The 20298-nt window shown below is 45.8% G+C and overlaps 1 protein-coding gene across 1 annotated transcript in view; it reads right to left on the bottom strand.

The window, feature by feature from the left end:
* klhl17 (kelch-like family member 17) overlaps positions 1 to 20298 on the bottom strand; it is a 58761-nt gene that overhangs the window by 12313 nt on the left and 26150 nt on the right. The window contains exons 8-12 of the mRNA XM_073032303.1: positions 13219 to 13363; positions 10899 to 11066; positions 7722 to 7810; positions 6937 to 7010; positions 3023 to 3204 (exon numbers count right to left, since the gene is read on the bottom strand). Coding sequence (XP_072888404.1) covers positions 3023 to 3204; positions 6937 to 7010; positions 7722 to 7810; positions 10899 to 11066; positions 13219 to 13363 — 658 coding nt within the window. The remainder of the gene's footprint in view (positions 1 to 3022; positions 3205 to 6936; positions 7011 to 7721; positions 7811 to 10898; positions 11067 to 13218; positions 13364 to 20298) is intronic.

Below are 20298 nucleotides of genomic sequence, written 5' to 3'. Positions count from 1 at the left end.
CCTGCTCCAGCCACAGACCTCCCACATTAGAAAATAGAACACAGAACTGTACAGCACAGGAAGGGGCTCTTCAGACCACAGCGTCTGTGTGGAAAACAATGTCCAACTTAAACCAGACTTCATCTGCCTGCACATAATCCATCTTCCTCCATTCCCTGCACATTCATGTGTCTAACGAACAGCCTCTTACACATTGCTAACACATCAGCTTCCAGCGCCATCTCTGGCAGCGTGTTCTGGGCACCTACTGCTTCCTCTGCAAAAAAAACCATCTCCTAATACAAAGATAGGTGGAGGGATAGGTAGTGTTGAGGAAGCAGGGAGTCTGCAGGAGGATTTGGACAGATTGGGCAAATGGGGAAAGAAGGGACAGATGGAATATGGGGTAGGGAAGTGTATGGTCATACACTTTGGTAGAAGGATTAAAGGTGTAGACTGTTCTCTAAACAGAGAGAAAATACAAAAATCAAAGGTGCAAGGGGGCTTGGGAGTCCACGTGAAGGATTCCCTAAAGGTAACTTCCAAGTTGAGTCGCTGGTAAAAGGAAGGCAAATGCAGTGTTAGTGTTCATTTTGAGAGAACTAGAATATATGAGCAAGGATGTGATGCTGAGGCTTTATAAGGCATTGGTCAGACCGCACTTGGAGCATTGTGAGCAGTTTTGGGCCCCTTAGCTAAGAAAAGATGTGTTGACATTGGGGAGTGTTCGGAGGAGGTTCATGAGAATGATTCTGAGAAGGAAAGAGTTAATGTATGAGGAGCATTTGATGGCTCTGGGCCTGTACTCACCGGAGTTTAGAAGATGGATGTGGGGGCCTCACAGGAACCTATTGAATATTGGAAGGGCAAGAGTGAATGTGGAGAGGATGCTTTTTAATGTGGGTGAGTCTAGGACCAGAAATGAGAAGAAATTTCTTCAGCCAGGGGGTGGTGAATCTTGGCCTCCACAGTGGTCTGTGGGAATTATTTGCCATGGACTACTGTGGTGGCCAAGTCATTGAGTATATTTAAAGCAGAGGTTGATAGGTTCTTGGTTAGTCAGGGTATCCAAAGTTATGGGGTGAAGGCAGGAGAATGGGGTTGAGAGGGATAATAAATCAGCCATGATCGAATGGTGGAGCAGACTTGATGGGCCGAATGGCCTAATTCTGCTCCTACGTCTTATGGTCTTAAACCTTCTCCCTCTCACTTTGAATGCATGCCTTCTCCTATTTGACACTTCTACCCCTGGATAAAAAATAAGCCTGACTGTCTGTCCTGTCGTAATGTGAGTATTATTAAAAGTAAGTTAATACTAATCGGGAAGCTGTTGGTAACGAGGCTGGTTCCGGGGTTGGCGGGATTTTACTTCCGCTCTTTTTACTTCCGATATGAATTGTATAAAGTTCCACCATCCAGGCTGTACGAGGGTCCTGAAAGCCTCTGTGTGGTAAATATCATTTGCCGTCCCAGATAAAGATGTTCTTTTGGCCATGAAATTGTCGAGTGGTCCTTTTTTAAAGTAGAAGTTACCACATGTCCCATCTCTGCCTCCTATCATTTTAGAAACTTCCGTCAGGTCTCCCTCAGGCTCCGATACTCAGAGAAAACAACCCTAGTTGGTCCAACCCCTCCTCTAATCCAGGCAGCTTCCTGGTGAACCTCTTCTGGACCCTTTCTGGACCGCAGTGTTGGGGGATATCTGGGGTCACGTTTCTGACACATGGACACCCCACTGTCCATGGCCAGATGGGGAATTTCCAAATAATTAGATGCCAGAATATTAGAGACATACTCATTTAAAAATGTTCTAATTCATCTCTAGTTATATTTATTCACTAAAAGATTTTAATGAACTTTATGTTTTAATTATTTAAACTGATTAGATAGGCAGAAACGTTGACATGGATGAGGTGGGCCTTCAAGGGGACAAGACACAAAAGCAATGATGGGATGCTGTGGCATTGTAAGGCATCAGTCAGACCACCTTTTGAATTTTGTAAGCATATTTGGGCCCCATATCTAAGGAAGGCGAGGGTCCAGAGGACATTCGCACAAATGATCCCGGAATGAAAGTTTTATTGTATTAGAAATGTTTGATGTTTCTAGACCTGTACTTGATGGGGTTCAGAAGGGTGAGGAGAGAACGCATCGAAACCTCACAAATACTGAGAGGGCTGGATAGAATGGACAAAGTGAGTATGTTTCTGTTAGCAGGAGAGTCTAGAATGTCAACCCACTCTCAGCCTATCCAGGCAAATCTCCTCTGCACCTTCACTAAAGCTTCCACATCAATCGACCCAAAATGTTGCATTGACCTTTCAACCTACTTCACAATCAATCTAACCCTTGCCTCCCATACATCCCATACTCCACCATTTTTCTTACATCCATGTGCCTATCTGGGAGTCTTCTTAAATGTTCCTAAATGTATTAACTCTAGCATCACCCCCGAAATTATTGCAATGTCGATAAACACAAGAGGTTCTGGAGATGCTGGAAATCCAGAGTAACACATGCAAAATGCTGGAGGAATTCAGCAGGTCAGGTAGCACTTGATGTTTTGGGCCAAAACCCTTCATCAGGACTGGAGAGGAAGGGGGCTGTATTCATAAAAAGAAGATGGCGGGAGGGGGAGGAGTAGGTGAAACCAGGTGAGCGGGAAGGAGGGTGGAGAGTGTAGGGGGTGGGGGAGAGAAGAAATGAGAAGCTGGGAGGAGATAGGTGCAAGAGATACAGGGAAGAAGGAATCTGATAGGAGAGGATGTGGACAATGGGAGAAAGGGAAGGAGGAGGGGCACCAGAGGGATGGGCAGGTGAGGAGATGAGGTGAGTGGGGAGCCAGAATTGGGAATGGACAAAGAGAGAAGAGGGTGGAGTGAGGAGTTACTGAAAGTTAGAGAAATTGATGTTTATGCCACCAGGTTGGAGTCTACCCAGGCAGAATATGAGGTGTTGCTCCTCCAACCTAAGGTATTCTCATTTTGGTAGTAGAGGTGGTCATGCAATACCAATAAATACACTTTGTTAAGCTTGCACCTACCGTCTGATGTTCATAGGCGCCACACTCTCCCAAGTGTTGGTTTTTGGGTTGTATCTCTCCACAGAGTTAAGGCAGCTGGTCCCGTCATTACCACCAGCGACGTACAGCATCCCCTCCAGCACCGCCACACCGGCACTGCTCCGGCGACTCAGCATGTTGGCGATGGTGGTCCAGGTGTTGGTCTACACAGAGAAACAGTGAACAGTTGATGCCAGTGATGAACCTCGGAGGAGGAACACAACAGGTCAAAGTTCAAAGTATTTATTATTGAAGTATGTATACCACGTACAACCTCCAGATTCATCTTCTAGCAGGAATCCACAAAACAAAGAAACACAGTAGAATTTATAAGAGCTGAATTAGGCCATTCAGCCCATCGTCTGCTCTGCCATTTCATCATGGCTGATTATTATTCCTCTCAACCCCATTCTTCTGCCTTCTCCCTGTGACCTTTGTTGCCCTGACTAATCAAGGATCTAACAAGCTCTGCTTTAAATGCACTGAATATTCAAATATTCATAGACAATGCTGGAAATCCTGAGCAACGCACACAAAATGCTGGAGGAAATCGACAGGTCAGGTAGGTAGGATGCTTCAGGCTGTGACCTTTTCTTCAGGAGTGGAAAGGAAGGGGGAAGAAGGTGGGGACAGGGAAAGGAGTACAAGAACCCATAAAAACCGCACACAACAAAGACTGACAGAAGCTGAACGTGCAAAGAACAAATCACGCAAACAATAAAAAAGTGAACAAACAATACACAGAACACGAACTGCAGAGCCACTGAAAGTGAGTGCTGAGGCAGGTGCAGCTGGACCAGGTCCTGGCTGCGGTCAGACAGCATCCGTGGGGAGAGAAGCAGCATTAATACTTCAGGTGAGGGACCCCTCAACACAATGGGAAACAACATCCTGCACTCAGTTTCCTTTGTACTACCTCAACGTAGCTGTGCACAGAATGACCTCTCACGCAAACAAATGCTTTGCGCTATATCCACCTCTCCCACCTATCACCACCCAGCTTCTCACTTCAGATTGGAATGGCATTATTTGTCACATCTACATCGAAACATACAGTGAAATGCGTTATTTGCATCAATAACCAACACAGTACAATACATTGGACACTTGACCTCACAAGCTACCTCGTTATGATCTTGCACCTTGATATCAACCTGCACCACACTTTCTCGGTAACCGTGACACTTTATTCTGCATTCTGTTAGTACTTTCCCTTGTTCTACCTCAAAACACTGTGTAATTATCTGATCTGTACGGACAGTATGCAAGACAAGTTTTTCTCTGTATCTCAATACATGTGACAATGATAAACCAATTTCAATCCAGTTCCAGGTAACACCACAACTGTCGAATGGGGAAAAGAGGGTGATTGCCAGAAATCATTAAATTTAATATTATGTCCCAAAGTCTAAAACATGCTCAGACAGGATCGGAAAAAGTTGTAACCTCATCATGGGCACCAGCCTCCCAGCACCCAATACATCTTCAAAAGGTGATGCCTCAAAAAGGCGGCATCCGTCAGTAAGGATCCCCATCACCCAGGACTTGCCCTCTTCTCATTACTAGCATCAAGGAGGAGGTATAGGAGCCTGAAGACACACACTCAACTTTTCTGGAATAGCTTCTCCCCCACCCCCCACTTCAGACTTCTAAATGGACAGTGAACCCATATTATCCCCCCACTCTTTCTGCACTACTTGTTTAATTTAATTTTTTTTAAAAATAGATACTTCTTATTGTAGTTTTGGATGGTGGGGAGGGGATATGTCTCTACCAATGGAGGTGTAAGGCACTACCTCCCACTGCTGGCCGTACCTGCTCAGCCCCCCAATCAGGGTAACGAGAAGCCATGGGGGCAGGTCGTGGATGGCCGTATGAGTAGCTGGTGCATATCACAAGTGCTGGTTATGCGACCACTGACACCAGGCAGAAAATCTCTAAAGAGTATCGATAATGGCTGGGGTCACCCGTCTTGTGAAGTGACTGCCCAGAAGAAGGCAATGGCAAACCGCTTCTGTAGAAAAATTTGCCAAGAACAATCACGATCATGGAAAGACCGTGATCGCCCACATCATATGACAGGTTACATAACGGACTAATGAACAAACTTATTGTAATTTATAGTTTTTATTACTATGTATTGCAATGTACTGCTGCCACAAGACAACAAACTCTACAACATATGCCAGTGATATTAAACCTGATTCTGATTAAGAAATGAGGTGCTAGTCTGCTGGGTAGCCTTCCTTTACCTCCACCCCCCCCCCCCCCCCAACAGACAGATGTGGATGAATCAGTTTGTATTTCTAGACTTCTTTATCCATTTGTGGGCTTTCAATGTAGATCCTCGTTCTTGTTCATTTTCCGCTCTTGTAACACTTAATTAAACAATCCTACAAAATAGGTTTTATGCCTCATTCTTGACTTCTGAAAAACGTTTGGCTCTCTCATACATCAGGGTCCAACACCATTCTCCCCCTCTTCCTGTCTTGGTCAAGAGGTCAACAAAAGGGGAGAATACAGATGTGCACACCAAAGCATCTCACAGATGTTGTTACAGTAGAGGGTACTTGGCTTGAAATCGCCTCTCTTCCCATCCCCACAGATGCTGCCCGGCTTGCTGAATAACCCAGATCAGATAATGGAATTTAATACAGACAAGTGTTAAGTTTTGCATTTTGGGAGGGCAGATGGGGATTAGGACTCTCACAATGAACAGCAGGGCACCGAGGAGTGCAGTAGAAAAGAGGGATCTGGAAACACAGGTCCATAAATTCTTGAAAGTGGCGTCACAGGCAGATAGGGTCATAAAGAAAGCTATTGGCAGATTGTCCTTCATGAATCAAAGCATTAGACTTGAGTTGGGATGTTATGTTGAAGGTGTATGAAACATTGACGAGGCCTCATATGGCTCATTGTGTGTATTTCTGGCCACCTACCTGCAGGAAAAAGATCAATAAGATTGAAAGCGTGTAAAGAAAATTTGCCGGGACGTGAGGATCTGAGTTATAGGGAACGTTTAAATAGCTTAGGACTTTATTACTGAGAGCATAGGAGAACGAGATGATATTTGATAGAGGTATACAAAATTATAAGGAGTATAGATATGGTAAATGCAAGCAGGCTTTTTGCACTGAGGTTAGGTGAGGCTACAACTATAGGTCATAGAGGGTAAAAGTTGAGGGTGAAAGTTGAGATATTTAAAGGAACCGGAGAGGGAACTTCTTCATTCAGAGGGTGGTGGGTGCGTGGAATGAGCTGGATGAGGGATCAATTTGAACATTTAATAGTAGGTTGGATAGGTACATAGATGAGAAGGGAATGAAGGGCTAGGCTATGGTCCAGGTTTGACTCAGTGGGACTAGGCAGAATAAAAGCTTGGCGTGGACTAGTTGGGCTGTAGAGGTGTTTCCCTGCCGTAGTGCTCTATGGTCCTCTGACAAAGGCATGCATTTTTGGAAGCACTGTGCCTTTATTTTATTTATTTAGAGATACGGCGCAGAAACAGGCCCTTCCGGCCCAATGAGCTATGCTGCACAGCAACCCACCTATTTAACCATAACCAAATTGCAGGCCAATGTATAATGACCAATTAATCTATTAACCAGTACTAACCGGACTGTGGGAAGAAACCAGAACACCGGGAGGAAACCTATGCAATTCATGGCGAGAAAGTACAAGTTCCTTACGGACAGTGCCAGAATTGAACTCTGAAATGCCCCGAGCTGTAATAGCATCACGCTAACTGCTACGCGACTGGGCCTGCTGTTCACTGCTGGGCACAGCACAGGAACAGGCCCTTCAGCCCACAATGTGAATGTTGACCACCATGTCAATTTACACTGCACACCTGCCTGGCTGTTGTCTCTCCCTCTCTCACCCTAAACGCTATTTACCTGTGGATCGTACTTTTCCACCGTTGCCAAGTGTGAGGAGCTGTCGTAACCACCCACAGCATAGAGGTTCCCATCTGGAAGAAGAGCACAATCAATACAGTGAGACAGGAGATTCTACAGATGCTGTAAATTCAGCAGAACACACACAAAACACTCAAGGAACTCAGCAGGTCGGGCAGCGTCCATAGAAACTTCTTCAGCCGAGACCCTTCATTAGGACGCAGGATTGCTTTAAATTTAGTCCCCCTGAAAGCTGACACAATCCACACCGAGGAGTAACCAGAGGAGACAAGAGATGGCAGATGCTGGGACCTGGAATGAAACACAAGATGCCAGTGAAACTCAGCGGGTCCAGGTTTCCAGCATCTGCAGAATCTCTGAGTCTTCAAACAATATTTCAAGCCTAAGAGGGGGAGTGGAGGGGGGAGGGAGGAGGAGGGAGAGTAGAGGGGGAAGGGCAGGAGGAAGAAGGGAACAGGGAGGAGGGGGAAGGGGGGAGAAAGGCAAGGGGAGGAAGGGAAGGAGGGGAAGGGTAAGGGAGGGGAGGGGAAGGGTAAGGGGCAAGAAAGTTAGAGAGGGGAGGATGGTAGGAAGGTTAGGGGAAGGGGAGAGAGAGGGAGGGGGAGGAAGAGAAGGGGAGGTAGGGGAGGGGGAGTAGGGGGAGGGGGGAGCAGTGGGATGAGGGGGAGGGGAGCAGCGGGATAACAGGGAGGAGTGGGATGACGGGGAGCAGTGGGGTGAGGGGGAGGGGGAGTAACGGGATAATGGGGAGGAGCACATCCCACCTAATGTTGCAATTCTGACGTATCGTCTCCTGGTGTTCATTGCAGCCACAGACGACCAGGATCCTGTGAGTGGGTCGAACCTCTCTGCACTGTTGATACAAGAACAGGAGGAGGCGTGTGTTATAACCACCCATCAACATTCCCCTGCTCCACTCCTGAAGATGTATATGCACTCAATGGCCGTTTTATTAGGTACACCTGCTCATTTATGCAAATATCTAATCAGCCAATCATGTGGCAGCAACTCAATGCATAAAAGCATGCAAACACGGTCAAGAGGTTCAGTTGTTGCTCAGACCAAATGTCAGAATGGGGAAGAAATGTGATCCAAGTGACTTTGACTGTGGAATGATTGTTGGTGCCAGATGGGGTGGCTTGAGTATCTCAGAAACTGATGATCTCCTGGGATTTTCTTGCATGTTAGAGTTTACAGAAGACCGTGCGAAAAGCAAAAAAAGTCCAGTGACAGCAGTTCTGTGGGTGAAAATGCCTTCTTAATGAGGGAGATCAGAGGAGAATGGCCGAGCTAGTTCAAGCTGACAGGAAGGCGACAGTAACTCAAATAACCACATGTTACAACTGTGGTGTGCAGAAGAGCATCTCTGAATGCACAGCACAACACATCAAACCTTGAAGTGGATGGGCTACAGCAGCAGAAAACCACAGACATACACTCACTGCCCACTTTATTAAGTGTAGGAGGTGGCCCATAAAATGGCCACTGAGTGTGTGTTTCAGGTAGTAAAGGTGGAAACACAGGGGTTTGACCTTAAACACCATCAAGAGGCAGGCATTCCCAACCTCTTGTAGACCCTTAGCATTAACCGAGGGGTCCGTCGACCCAGGCTGGGAACCCTGTACAGGTTCCTAAATTGCCTGAGGATTTCCTTCTCCCTCAGAGCGTGGTGTAGATGGTTGAGCCCCTGCCTCACAATGTCAGAGACCCGTGTTCAATCCTGACCTCCGGTGCTGCCTGTGTGGTGTTCACACGCTCCCCTTGTTAGTGCATGGGTGTGCTGCTTTCCTCCCACATCTCAACGACGTGTTTTGGTAGGGTAATTGCCCACTGTAAATTGCGTATACGGTCTGGGAAGAGATGATGGGAATGCGGGCAGAATAAATCAGGACTGGCGTCAATGGATGTTTGATCATCTCTGTGGAGTCATAGTGCTGGAGGACCAGTCCAAGTGGTGTCTCTAAGCATTCCACATGGAGTCTGCCACAGGGGTGTTGTCGCAGGAGAACGGCATCCATCATCAAGGACCCATGTCATCTAAACCATGTTCTCTTCTCACAGCTGCCATTGGAACCTCAGAATTCACACCACCAGGTTCAGGAACTGTTATTACCTCTCAGCCATCAGGCTCTTCATCCAAAGGGGATAACTTCACTCAACTTAACTAACTGTTTTGACAACCTATGGACCACTTTCAATGACTCTTCATTTCACTGTCTTAATGTTTATTGCTTTATTTATCAGTATTAATAAGCTGGTAAGGAAGGCGGGCTCTGTCGTGGGCAAAGTACTGGAGAGTTTAACATCGGTAGCTGAGCGAAGGGCGCTGAGTAGGCTACGGTCAATTATGGAAAACTCTGAACATCCTCTACATAGCACCATCCAGAGACAGAGAAGCAGTTTCAGCGACAGGTTACTATCGATGCAATGCTCCTCAGACAGGATGAAGAGGTCAATACTCCCCAATGCCATTAGGCTTTACAATTCAACCGCCAGGACTTAAGAACTTTTTAAAAGCTATTATTAATGCTTTTTGAGATAGTGATTTAGATGCATATCATATTTTTTACTGAGTTAAGTATTGTATGTAATTAGTTTTGCTACAAGTGTATGGGACATTGGAAAAAAAAGTTGAATTTCCCCATGGGGATGAATAAAGTATCTATCTATCTATTTTGTTTGTTATTTTTAATTTTTGTACTTGCACAGATTATTGTACTTTGTACATTGGTTGCTTGTCTGCATTGTTGTGTGTCATTTTTCATTGATACAATTCTGTTTCCTGCATTTACTGTGAATGCCTACAAGAAAATGAATCTCGGAGTTGTACATAGTTACATAAATGTACTTGGTGATGATAAATTTACTTTGAATTTTGGTAGTTAGCGCCTCCAAGTGGATAGCGCCTAAAGATGTACCGTGGAGAGCATACTGACTGGTCGCATCACTGTCTGGTATGGAGGTACCACGCCACAGGATCATAAACAGCTGCAGAAATTTGTAAACTCTGCCAGCTCCATGTAGGGCCCTGGCCTCCCAGCATCAAGGACATCTACAAAAGGCGATGCCTCAAAAACAGTGCATCCATCCCCAAGAACCCCCATCAACCACCCCACTTCTCTGTGTGTCTATATTATTCATTTATATATCAATTAAAAAATTTATTAGACACACCTGCTTGTTACTGCAAATCTCTAATCAGCCAATAATGTGGCAGCAACACACTGTACAAAACATGCACACATTACACAATTGCCTGGATTGGGGAGCATGCCTTATGAAAACAGGTTGCGTGACCTCTGCCTTTTCTCCTTGGAGCGACGGAAGATGAGAGGTGACCTGATAGAGGTGTATAAGATGATGAGAGGCATTGATCGTGTGGATAGTCAGAGGCTTTTTCCCAGGGCTGAAATAGTTGCCACAAGAGGACACAGGTTTAAGCTGCTGGGGAGTAGGTACAGAGGAGATGTCAGGGGTAAGTTTTTTTACTCAGAGAGTGGTGAGTGTGTGGAATGGGCTGCCAGCAACGGTGGTGGAGGCGGATACGATAGGGTCTTTTAAGAGACCTTTAGGTAGGTACATGGAGCTTAGAAAAATAAAGGGCTATGGGGAAGTCAAGTAATTTCTAGGGTAGGGACATGTTCAGCACAACTTCGTGGGCCAAAGGGCCTATATTGTGCTGTAGGTTTTCTATGTTTCTAATGTGCTGGAGGAACTCAGCAGGTCAGGCAACAGGGCAAAGGCATCTATGGATGGGAATAAGCAAGCAATGTTTCGGGCCAAGACCCTTCATCAGGAAGGGTCAGTTGTATATATATATATATGTTATCATGTTTGGTATATTTTACAACATATCAGTGATAATAAACCCAATTCTGATTCTGGATGTGAAAAAAAAATCAGAAGATGTACAGCACTTACACCAAGGCTCTTGCAAATACCTGTTTAAACACGATGCACCATCATAGCCACCCACAGCATAGAGTAAGCCGTGCAGTACCGCCACACCGAGACAGCTCCGCCTGGTCCCCATGGCTACCTCTGGTTGCCAGGAATTGGTGACAGGATCATAGGATTCAACAGTCGACAGGTCGGAAGTGCCGTCGTACCTGGGTGAAGAGAGGTCAGCAAAGGGAATTGTCAAAACTGCATGAGAGTTAGAGCCCTTTATGCTGGTACCCTGCTCATCAGGCAAAATGCCGCCTGTTCACGATGGTTCCCCTGTGCCTTTACAAGGCATTGGTCAGACCACACTTGGGAGTATTTAGGCCCCCATCTAAGAAAGCATGTATTGGCATTGGAGTAGGTTCACAAGAATGATCCCAGGAATTAAAGGGTTAACATATGAGGAGTGTTTAAAGGCTCTGGGCCAGTACTCACTAGAGTTTTGAAGAATGAGGGGGGATCTCAGTGAGACCTATCAAATATTGAAAGGCCTCGATAAAGTGGACATGGAGATGATATTTCCAACAGTGGGGAAGTCTAGGACAAGAGGACACATCCTCAGTATAGACAGATGTCACTTTAGAAGAAAGGTGAGGAGGACTTTCTTTAGCCAGAGGGTGATGAATCTGTGGAATTCATTGCGACAGACAGCTGTGGAGGACAATTTATTGGATATCTTTAAAGTGGAGTTGATAGGTTCTAGATTAGTAAGAATGTCAAAGATTACGGGGAGAAGGCAGGAGGGATAACAAACCAGCCATGATGGAATGATGGAGCAGACATGATGGGCCAAATGGCCTAATGCTGCTCTTGTGTCTTATGGGTAATGGAAGAGGGTTGATAATTTGCCCTGGGAGTCACTCCTCCCTGCAGAGCATGGTGGCAGAGTGGTGCAGCTGGTAGAGTCACTGTCTCATAGGACCAGAGATCTGGGTTTGATCCTCACCTCTGGCGTTATTTGTGTGGAGTTTTTAAGTCCTGCTTTACAGTTTACACATACGATAACAAATTGAATTAAACAATAACAAATTCTGTATATTTCTTCACTGATAAATTTTGTAGTGAGAGTACCAGACTCTGCCCAGTACATCACAGGCACCTTCCTTCCCACCTTCGATGGTATCTACAGGAAGCCATGCCTCAAGAAGGCCATATCCCTATCATCTAGGCCATGACAGTAGTAGTATTCTGAAGACAGGATGACGCAAACGTGGCTGACAAGGGAAGTCAAAGATAGCATAAAAGCTAAAGAGACGGCATATAATATGGCAAGAATTAGTGGGATGGTAGAGGATTGGGAAGCTTTTAAAAACCAACTGACGACAACTTAAAAAAAACATAAGGAGAGAAAAGATGACATACGAAGGTAAGATAGCCAATAATATACAAGAGGATACAAAGAGTTTTTTTCAAATATATAAAGAGTAAAGGAGAGACAAGAGTGGACCACTGGAAAATTACACCGCAGAGACAGTAATAGGGGACAAAGAAATGGCAGAGAAACTGAATAAGCATCTTGCTTCATTTTTCACTGTAGAAGACACTAAAGAAATGCTAGAAATGTGAGTGTCAGGTGACAAAAGGTAGATAAGTCACCTGGACCAGATGGACTACACCCCAGATTCTGAAGAAGGTGGCTGAAGAGACTGTGGAGGCATTAGTAATGATCTTTCAAAAAAATTCCTTTACCAAGAGGTTGGTGAATCTGCGGAATTCATTGCCACAGGCGGTCGTGCAGTCAACTCATTGGGTAAATTTAAGGTGGAGATTGATAGATACTTGATTAGTCAGGGCATCAAAGATTAAGGGGAGTAGGCAGGAGAATGAGTTTGAGAAGGATTAAACATCAGCCATAATGGAATAGTTGAGCAGAGTCAATGGGCCAAATGGCCTAATTCTGCTCCTATATTTTGTTGTCTAAGCTGACAGGAAAGTGGCAGTAACTCCAATAACCACACATTACAAAAGTAGTGTGCAGAAGAGCATCTCTGAACGCACAATACATTGAATCTCGAAGAGGATGATCTATGGCAGCAGAAGACCACAGCGGGTTCCACTCCTGTACCTAATAAAGTGGCCACTGGGTATGTTTTAAATGTATTCACAGGCTCTGTTCCCATCACCCACTGAGGAAGAGTTATAATGACTTATCACCCTGAAAGAGTAAAATAACTTACTTATCTCTGTCTTGAATGGGCAACCACTTAAAACAGTGACCATTGTTCTGGATTCTCCCACAAGAGGGAACCGGCCTGTCCAGGACTCTAGGCCCCGGGCTGCGTCCACACCCTGCAAGCTGTTTCTGTGATTCCTTACCCCCCTACTGCGTACAGTCCGTTGCCGATCGCGGCCACACCAACCCGTGCTCGTCGCGTGGACATCGAGGCCACCATGTGCCACCGGTCTGTCCTGGTGTCATACGCTTCACAGTCTCCATGGATGGCAAACAGGCTGCCGCCACCTGCAAACAGAGACATCGCCCCTATAGTTAACAAGATCCCCACTTGCACCCGGTGTCCAACACTGCTCCATTGACAGAGCTGTGGTGCCAATAGATGTCGGTCAGTTATCCTCCAACTCATCCAGTCCTGGGGTAGTCCCATTTCGGTGCCACTGTAGCGTAGCAGTTAGCATGATATTACTACATCTCGGGGTGTCAGAGTTCGAAATTCAATTCTGACAACGCCTGTAAGCAAGTTTGTATTTTCCTTCCTGAAGATTTCCTTCCGTTACCTGCCACACTGCAAAGATGTACCGGTTAGTAGGTCGGTTGGTCATTGTAAATTGCCCCATGATTAGGCTAAGTTGCTGGCGGGTTGGGTTGCTGGTTGGTGTGGCTTGAAGGGCCGGTAGGACTGTTCCATGCTTTATCTCTAAATAAATTAATGAATAAACATCTCCCCATTCATACATCATCCAAATACCTTTTAAATGTAACCGTGCCTGCCTCCTTAGGTTGTTAATGCAAATGATGTATTTCACAGTATTTTTCGATAGAAGTATTGTCCGCAGTGGTTCACCGCCACCATCATGGTCTCCCGGACTCTAACACTCACCCGATATACATGTGAAATATAAATCTGAAACTGAATCTGCCTCAGCACCTGGTAGCTCATTCCATACTCCCACCACTTTCCACTGTATGAGAAACCTTTCCCTCGGGGCCCCCTTTAAACTTTTCTCTCCTCACTTTAAGCATTTGCCTTCTAATTTTAGATTCCCTATCTTTGGAAAAAAAGGCTGTGTTTATTCACCCTGTCTAACACCCCTCATGATTTTATAAAACTCTCTATGGTGTCGATCTCCTTTGCTCTGGGGAAGACAGTCTCATCCTATCCAGCCTCTCCTTCTAACAGAAGCCCTCCAGTCCTGGCAGCATCCTTGTGAATCTTTTCTACACCCTCTCCAGCTTAATTCATACAGAGTTATGCAGTAATGCATTAGGGAAAGAGGCCCTTTGGCCCATCTGGTCAGTGCTGACCAGGATGCCCATCTAAGCTGGTCTCATTTGCCCATATTTGGCCCATACCCATCTAAACCTTTCCTATCCATGTACCCGTCCAAGTACCTTTTATACATTTTTGTAACTGCCTCAATTATTTTTTCTGGCAGCTCATTCCATACACACACCACCCTCCATGTGCAGAAGTTACCTCTAGATCCCTTTTAAATCCTTCCCCTTTCACCTTCAACCTATGACCCCAGTTGCTGATTTCCCCAAAAGACCCGGTGGGGGGTGGGGGTGGTGACACAGTAGTATAGTGTTTAGTGCGTCGCTTTACAACACCCACCAGCGATCAACGATCAGGGTTCAATTCCCACCTGGATTTCTTCCAGAAGCTCTGGTTTCCTCCCACTTGTTAAAGGCATACAGGACGGGTAGGGGTTAGGGAGTTGTGGGCATGCTATGTTGGTGCCAGAAGCATGTCGACTCTTGCGGGCTGCCCCCAGCACAATTCTTGCTGATTTGATTTGACTTAATGGGAAACAACACATTTTGCTGTATGCTTCAGTGTATATGTGACAAAAAAAGCTAATCTTTTAGGACTGTGCATTTTCACTCAGTTCCTGAAGCAGGGTCTCAGCCTGAAATTTCGACCGTTTATTCATTTCCACAGATGCTGCCTGACCGTCTGGGTTCCTCCAGCATTGTGTGTGTGTGTGTTGCTTTGCACTTCCAGCACCTGCAGAATTTCTTGTGTTTATCATTATTTTATACACCTCTATAATGACAACCCCTCACTCTCCTACACTCCGCTACCCAACATCTTCTGATAACTTCAGGACCTCGAATCCTGGCAACATTCTTATAAATAGTCTTTACCTCCTCCAGAATGGCACACAGTACTCCAAAGCTGGCAAGTAACACACACAAAATGCTGGAGGAACTCAGCAGGTCAGGCAGCATCTATGAAGAGGAATAAAGAGTCGAAGTTTCAGGTCGAGACCTTTCATCAGGACAAGTAGACCTGTAGGTAGATTGGCCAAGGAACAACCAATTATGGTGATTCGAAGAATATGGAGGGGGGGGGGGGGGAATTTAAGGTCCCACGGACACTGTCCAATATATATCGATCTGACTGCTGAAACATTGTGTGGGGGTTATCGCAAGATTGTCATAGTCTCATTCTATCCAGCAGTACTGATAGGCAGAAAGAAGAATGTAATATTTTTTTTAATGTTATTTTTCAGGGTCAGATACTTCTGACCAGTCCAACATCTATTGCCTGTCATCTCATTGTCCTCCTATATTCTTGATATTTATTGTTTATTTATATTAATTTGTTAGTTTTTTTTCTTTTTGTATTTGCACAATTTGTTATCTTCTGCACTTTGGTTGTTTGCCCGTCCTGTTGTGTGCAGGTCTCCCATTATTTCTATTGTGTTTCTTTGTATTTTCTGTGAATGCCCACAAGAAAACGAATCTCAGGATAGTATGTGGAGACATACATGTACTTCCATAATTAATTTACTTTGAATTATCTCTCACTGCCCTCGAGGATTTGGTTAGGACTCCTGCACCTGAACCACCATGGCCCTTACCTCAGCTGCGACAGTTCAACTGAGTGGACTTGTTGTGCTGTTCAGAGTGGAGTTTACAGAAATCTCACTGATGTGTCTGGAGGCCAAGTAAGGACTGCAGATTTCTTCCACTGAACTTTGACAATGTCCCATGTGGCTTCCCCCTGTAGGGAGGCCAGTAACTGTGGGGGGGGGGGGGGGGGGAGGAGAGTCGAAGTTAACAGGTAGAAGAATCTGAGGGAGTATGAGAAAGAAAAATGATATTTCATTTGAAGAGTGGTGGGAGAGGGTGAGGCTCTGAAAGTCTGAAAGAGTGGATGAAAGGTAAACTCTTTAAAAAGTCCTCAAGGAGCTCTTAAAGAACCCTGACTAGCTGGGCTGTAGAACTGGGCAGAAGAGACAACTAAAATCCCTTTGTAGCTGGCATAGATGGGCCAAATGGCATTCATCTGCACCACAACTTTCCTGGCTAGTTACTACTAGTAAGGCTGCACAAAGACATGGGAGTGCCTTTTCCTTACTGGGATGCTCAGGCTGCATTATATTCCCTGGCATCTCCACACAGGTCACCTTGAACCAAGGGCTGCCTGGCAACGTAGTGGTTAGGCGACGAGATACCCGATCCGGGGTCCACAGACCCCTAGGTTATTGTTAGAGGTCCTCGGCATGAAAAAGGGCTGGAGCCCCTGGGTTGGTGGAATGCTTTACAGTGCCAGCAGTTGGGGTTCAACTCCTGCCATTGTCTGTAAGTAGTTTGGAAATTCCCCTTGTTTCTGGGTGCTTTCGTTCCCTCCCGCATTCCAAAGATGTACAGGCTGGTAGGTTAATTGGACCAGAATCCAAACACCTATGGGTCAGGGTTAGTGAGTTGTAGACATTCTATGTTGGCACTGGAAGTGTGGCAACATTTGCGGGCTGCCCCCCGGCACACCCTCGGGCTGTGTTGGTCATTGGTGCAACTAACGGATTTCACCTTGTGTTCCAATGTACATATGACAAATAAAGCTAAAATGGATCTTGAAATCTTCAAGTATTTCAATCCTGGGATATTCAGAAGTGTTGCCAAGAAGATTCTGGAACAACAATTTCTCCACTACCCAATGACAAAACAGAACCTGCAGAGGAAACATTGGTGAAACAACAGCCTTTCCTCAATCACTACGTCATTTAAATTATTTCTGGGATAAGTAGAGGTGGGGATGACTAAGGTGAGGTGAAATGTTCTTCACACAAAGTCTGTGAATCTTTGCATTTCACTGTATGTTTCGATGCACACTCAGTGGCCACTTTATTAGGTACACATACTCGTTAATGCAGATATCTAAACAGTCGATCATGTGGCAGCAACTCAATGCATAAAAGCATACAGACATGGTCATGAGGTTCAGTTGTTGTTCAGACCAAGCATCAGAATGGGGTGAAATGTGATCCAAGTGACTTTGACCATGGAATGATTGTTGGTGCCAGATGGGGTGGTTTGAGTATCTCAGAAACTGCTGATCTCCCGGGATTTTCATGCACAACAGTCTCTGGAGTTTACAGAGAATGGTGTGAAAAACAAAAAAATCATCCAGTGTGTGGCAGTTTTGTGGGTGAAAATACCTTGTTAAAGAGACAGGTCAGAGGAGAATGGTCAGACTGGTTCAAGCTGACAGGAAGGTGACAGTAACTCAAATAACCACACGTTACAACAGTGGTGTGCAGAGGAGCATCTCTGAATGCACAACACGTCGAACCTTGAAGTGGATGGGCTACAGCAGCAGAAGACCATGAACATACATTCAGTGGCCATTTTATTAGATACAGGTGGTACCTGATAAAGTGGCTCCTGAGTGTATATACGACAAATAAAACTTCTCTCTTTCTTTATTCCTCTCAGGCATGGTGGGTCAAAGGGCTTGCTCATGTTCTATTCAGGGAACAAGCACAAGGTTCTGTGGTTTGGAGGCAGAAAGGCAGCTCAATGAATGCCGTTGAGACACAAATCTAAATCCGGGTGCATGAGGTCATTCAATCAGCAGATCATAAACACAAGACATTCTGCAGATGCTGGAAGTCTGGAGCAACACACACAAAATGCTGGAGGAACTCAGCAGGTCAGGCAGTGTCTATGGAGAGGAATACACAGTTGATGTTTCAGGCCAAGACCCTTCATCAGGACTGGAAAGGAAGGAAGTAGCCAGAATAAAAAGATGGGGGGAGGAGAAGGAGGACTAGCTAGAAGGTGATAGGAGAAGGTGCGTGAGTGGGGGGTGGGGATGAAGTAAGAACTGGGAGGTGATTGGTGGAAAAGGTAACGGACTGAAGAGGGAATCTGATAGGAGAGGAGAGGGGATTCACAGGAGAAAGGGAAGGAGATGAGCAGGTGAGGTAAGAGGCCAGAGTTGTGAAATGAAGACGATGGAAGTGGGGGGCATGGAAATGACCAGAAGTTGGAGAAACCGATGTTCATGCAATCAGGTTGGAGGCTACCTAGATGGAATATGAGGCGTTGCTCCTCCAACATGAGAGTGGCCTCATCACAACAGAAGAGGAGGCCACTCTCAGGTTTAATCAGCAGCTCTGTTTTTAAAAAGCTGCTGGGAACCAGACCCATAAAGAGGGTTTTTACACCTCCTATTTCTGCCACCCTGCAGACTGACAGCTCTTCCTCCGGTCGGCCGATTCACGGGAGTCACAATTATCCTTGCTTGCACGCTGTAGTAACTGGGAGCAGGCAGAGTGTTCACCTGCCCGTGGCATGTTCCCAACAGATATGGCAGCATCCGCCAGTACTTGTCTGAAGAATAACCAGTTCCTCCATCTGGGAGCACCCGTCACACTGAGTGCAGACAACAATAATGCACAAAGAACAGAGGAAGCTGTTACATCGCGCTGTTTGCTTCCGACCAGCAGAGAGCACCTAGCACGTGACAACCAATCTGGAAACCTGCCTCACCAAGTGCCATTAACCTCTCCCTGACCTCAGGTAACCTTACTTTGCAGCAGTTAGAACTTGGCAGGTCCACCTCAATTAATTCCACTTCAGCTTGGCTCTGAGAGGCCTCTGTTGGTCGGGGTTGACGATGGATGTTGTGTCCTAGTTTTTTACGTATATGCAGGCTGGGGCAGTATGACATTGAGAGCAAGCTATTGCCCATGCAGCAGGCTTCACACAGCTCATGAATCCAAAGGAACGGCAGGGAGCAATACAGTTTGGCACCAGCAGCATCACAAGGGCGGCCAGTCAGCGTTGAACTCAATGTAGAACTCGACCGCCTTAGGGACTCAGCTCCAGATTTTCCTCTCGGGGTTTACTCTCAATGCCTTCCTCATGAGTGGGTGTAGCTGCAAGGCAGCGGAGGTTTGAGATCAGAGTTTTCCTTCTCCCTGATGAGTTGCCGACCACAGCTGACGAGCCCCACCTGTCCGAATCACCTTGGCTACTGTTTGCTATAAGGCTCCCGATTTACAATTTAAAACATTCAGATTTATTTATCGCGTGTACATGATCACACGGTGAAGTGCGTCATTTCAGTTAAAAACCAACGCGACACGAGGATGTGCTGGGGGCAGCCCACAAGTGGCACCACACCTTCTATCCCCAACATGGGACACAACAAGCAACAGAATTACAGCAAAACAAACTCTTTTAAACACACACCTGCACACACACACACACACACACACTGATGCACACACTCCCCTCCTGCTCCAGGGACAGGCCTCCAGTCTCCATTTCCAGGCTTCTGTCATTGTGCTTTGACTTCCAGACTTCAGATTCATTTATTTATCATATGTACGGTATTTACAAATCTCTTAGGGTGCCTAAGATTTTTGTATAGTACTGTAGTAATTTTATGCTTTGTACTGTACTGCTACCAAATAAAAATAGGAAATTTTATGATGTGTGTGAGTGATGATAAACTTGATTCTGATATGGGTCTCTATTGTGGACTGAGAGTGGGAAGGGGGCAGGGAGAGGGTATCATGGTTGGGATAAGGGGAAAGGAGAGGGAAGCACCAGAGAGACATTCTGTAATGATCAATAAATCAATGGTTTGGAATAGAATGACCTTGCCTGGTGTCTCAGGTCTGGGTGTGACTGCACTCTACCATTGGCACTCCTTCTCTGCCACCTGTCCCACAACCCTCCCACAATGCTCCACCCTCACCATTCTCAACATCATTTGCTCCCGCCAGATTCACAAACTCCCTCTCCTCGCCACAACTCTGTGCCTAAGACTTTTGCACAGGGCTGCACATCAAAACATACAGTGAAACATGTCAGTTGTGTTAACAAGCATCACAACCCAAAGGTGTGCTGGGGGCAGCCCACAAGCGTCGCCACACACTCCAGTGCCAACATAGCATCCCACAATGCTTTGAGGAACA

The sequence above is a fragment of the Hemitrygon akajei genome, chromosome 29 (assembly GCF_048418815.1).
Source record: "Hemitrygon akajei chromosome 29, sHemAka1.3, whole genome shotgun sequence".
NCBI lineage: Eukaryota > Metazoa > Chordata > Chondrichthyes > Myliobatiformes > Dasyatidae > Hemitrygon > Hemitrygon akajei.
This window is presented reverse-complemented; position numbering and strand designations above follow the sequence as displayed.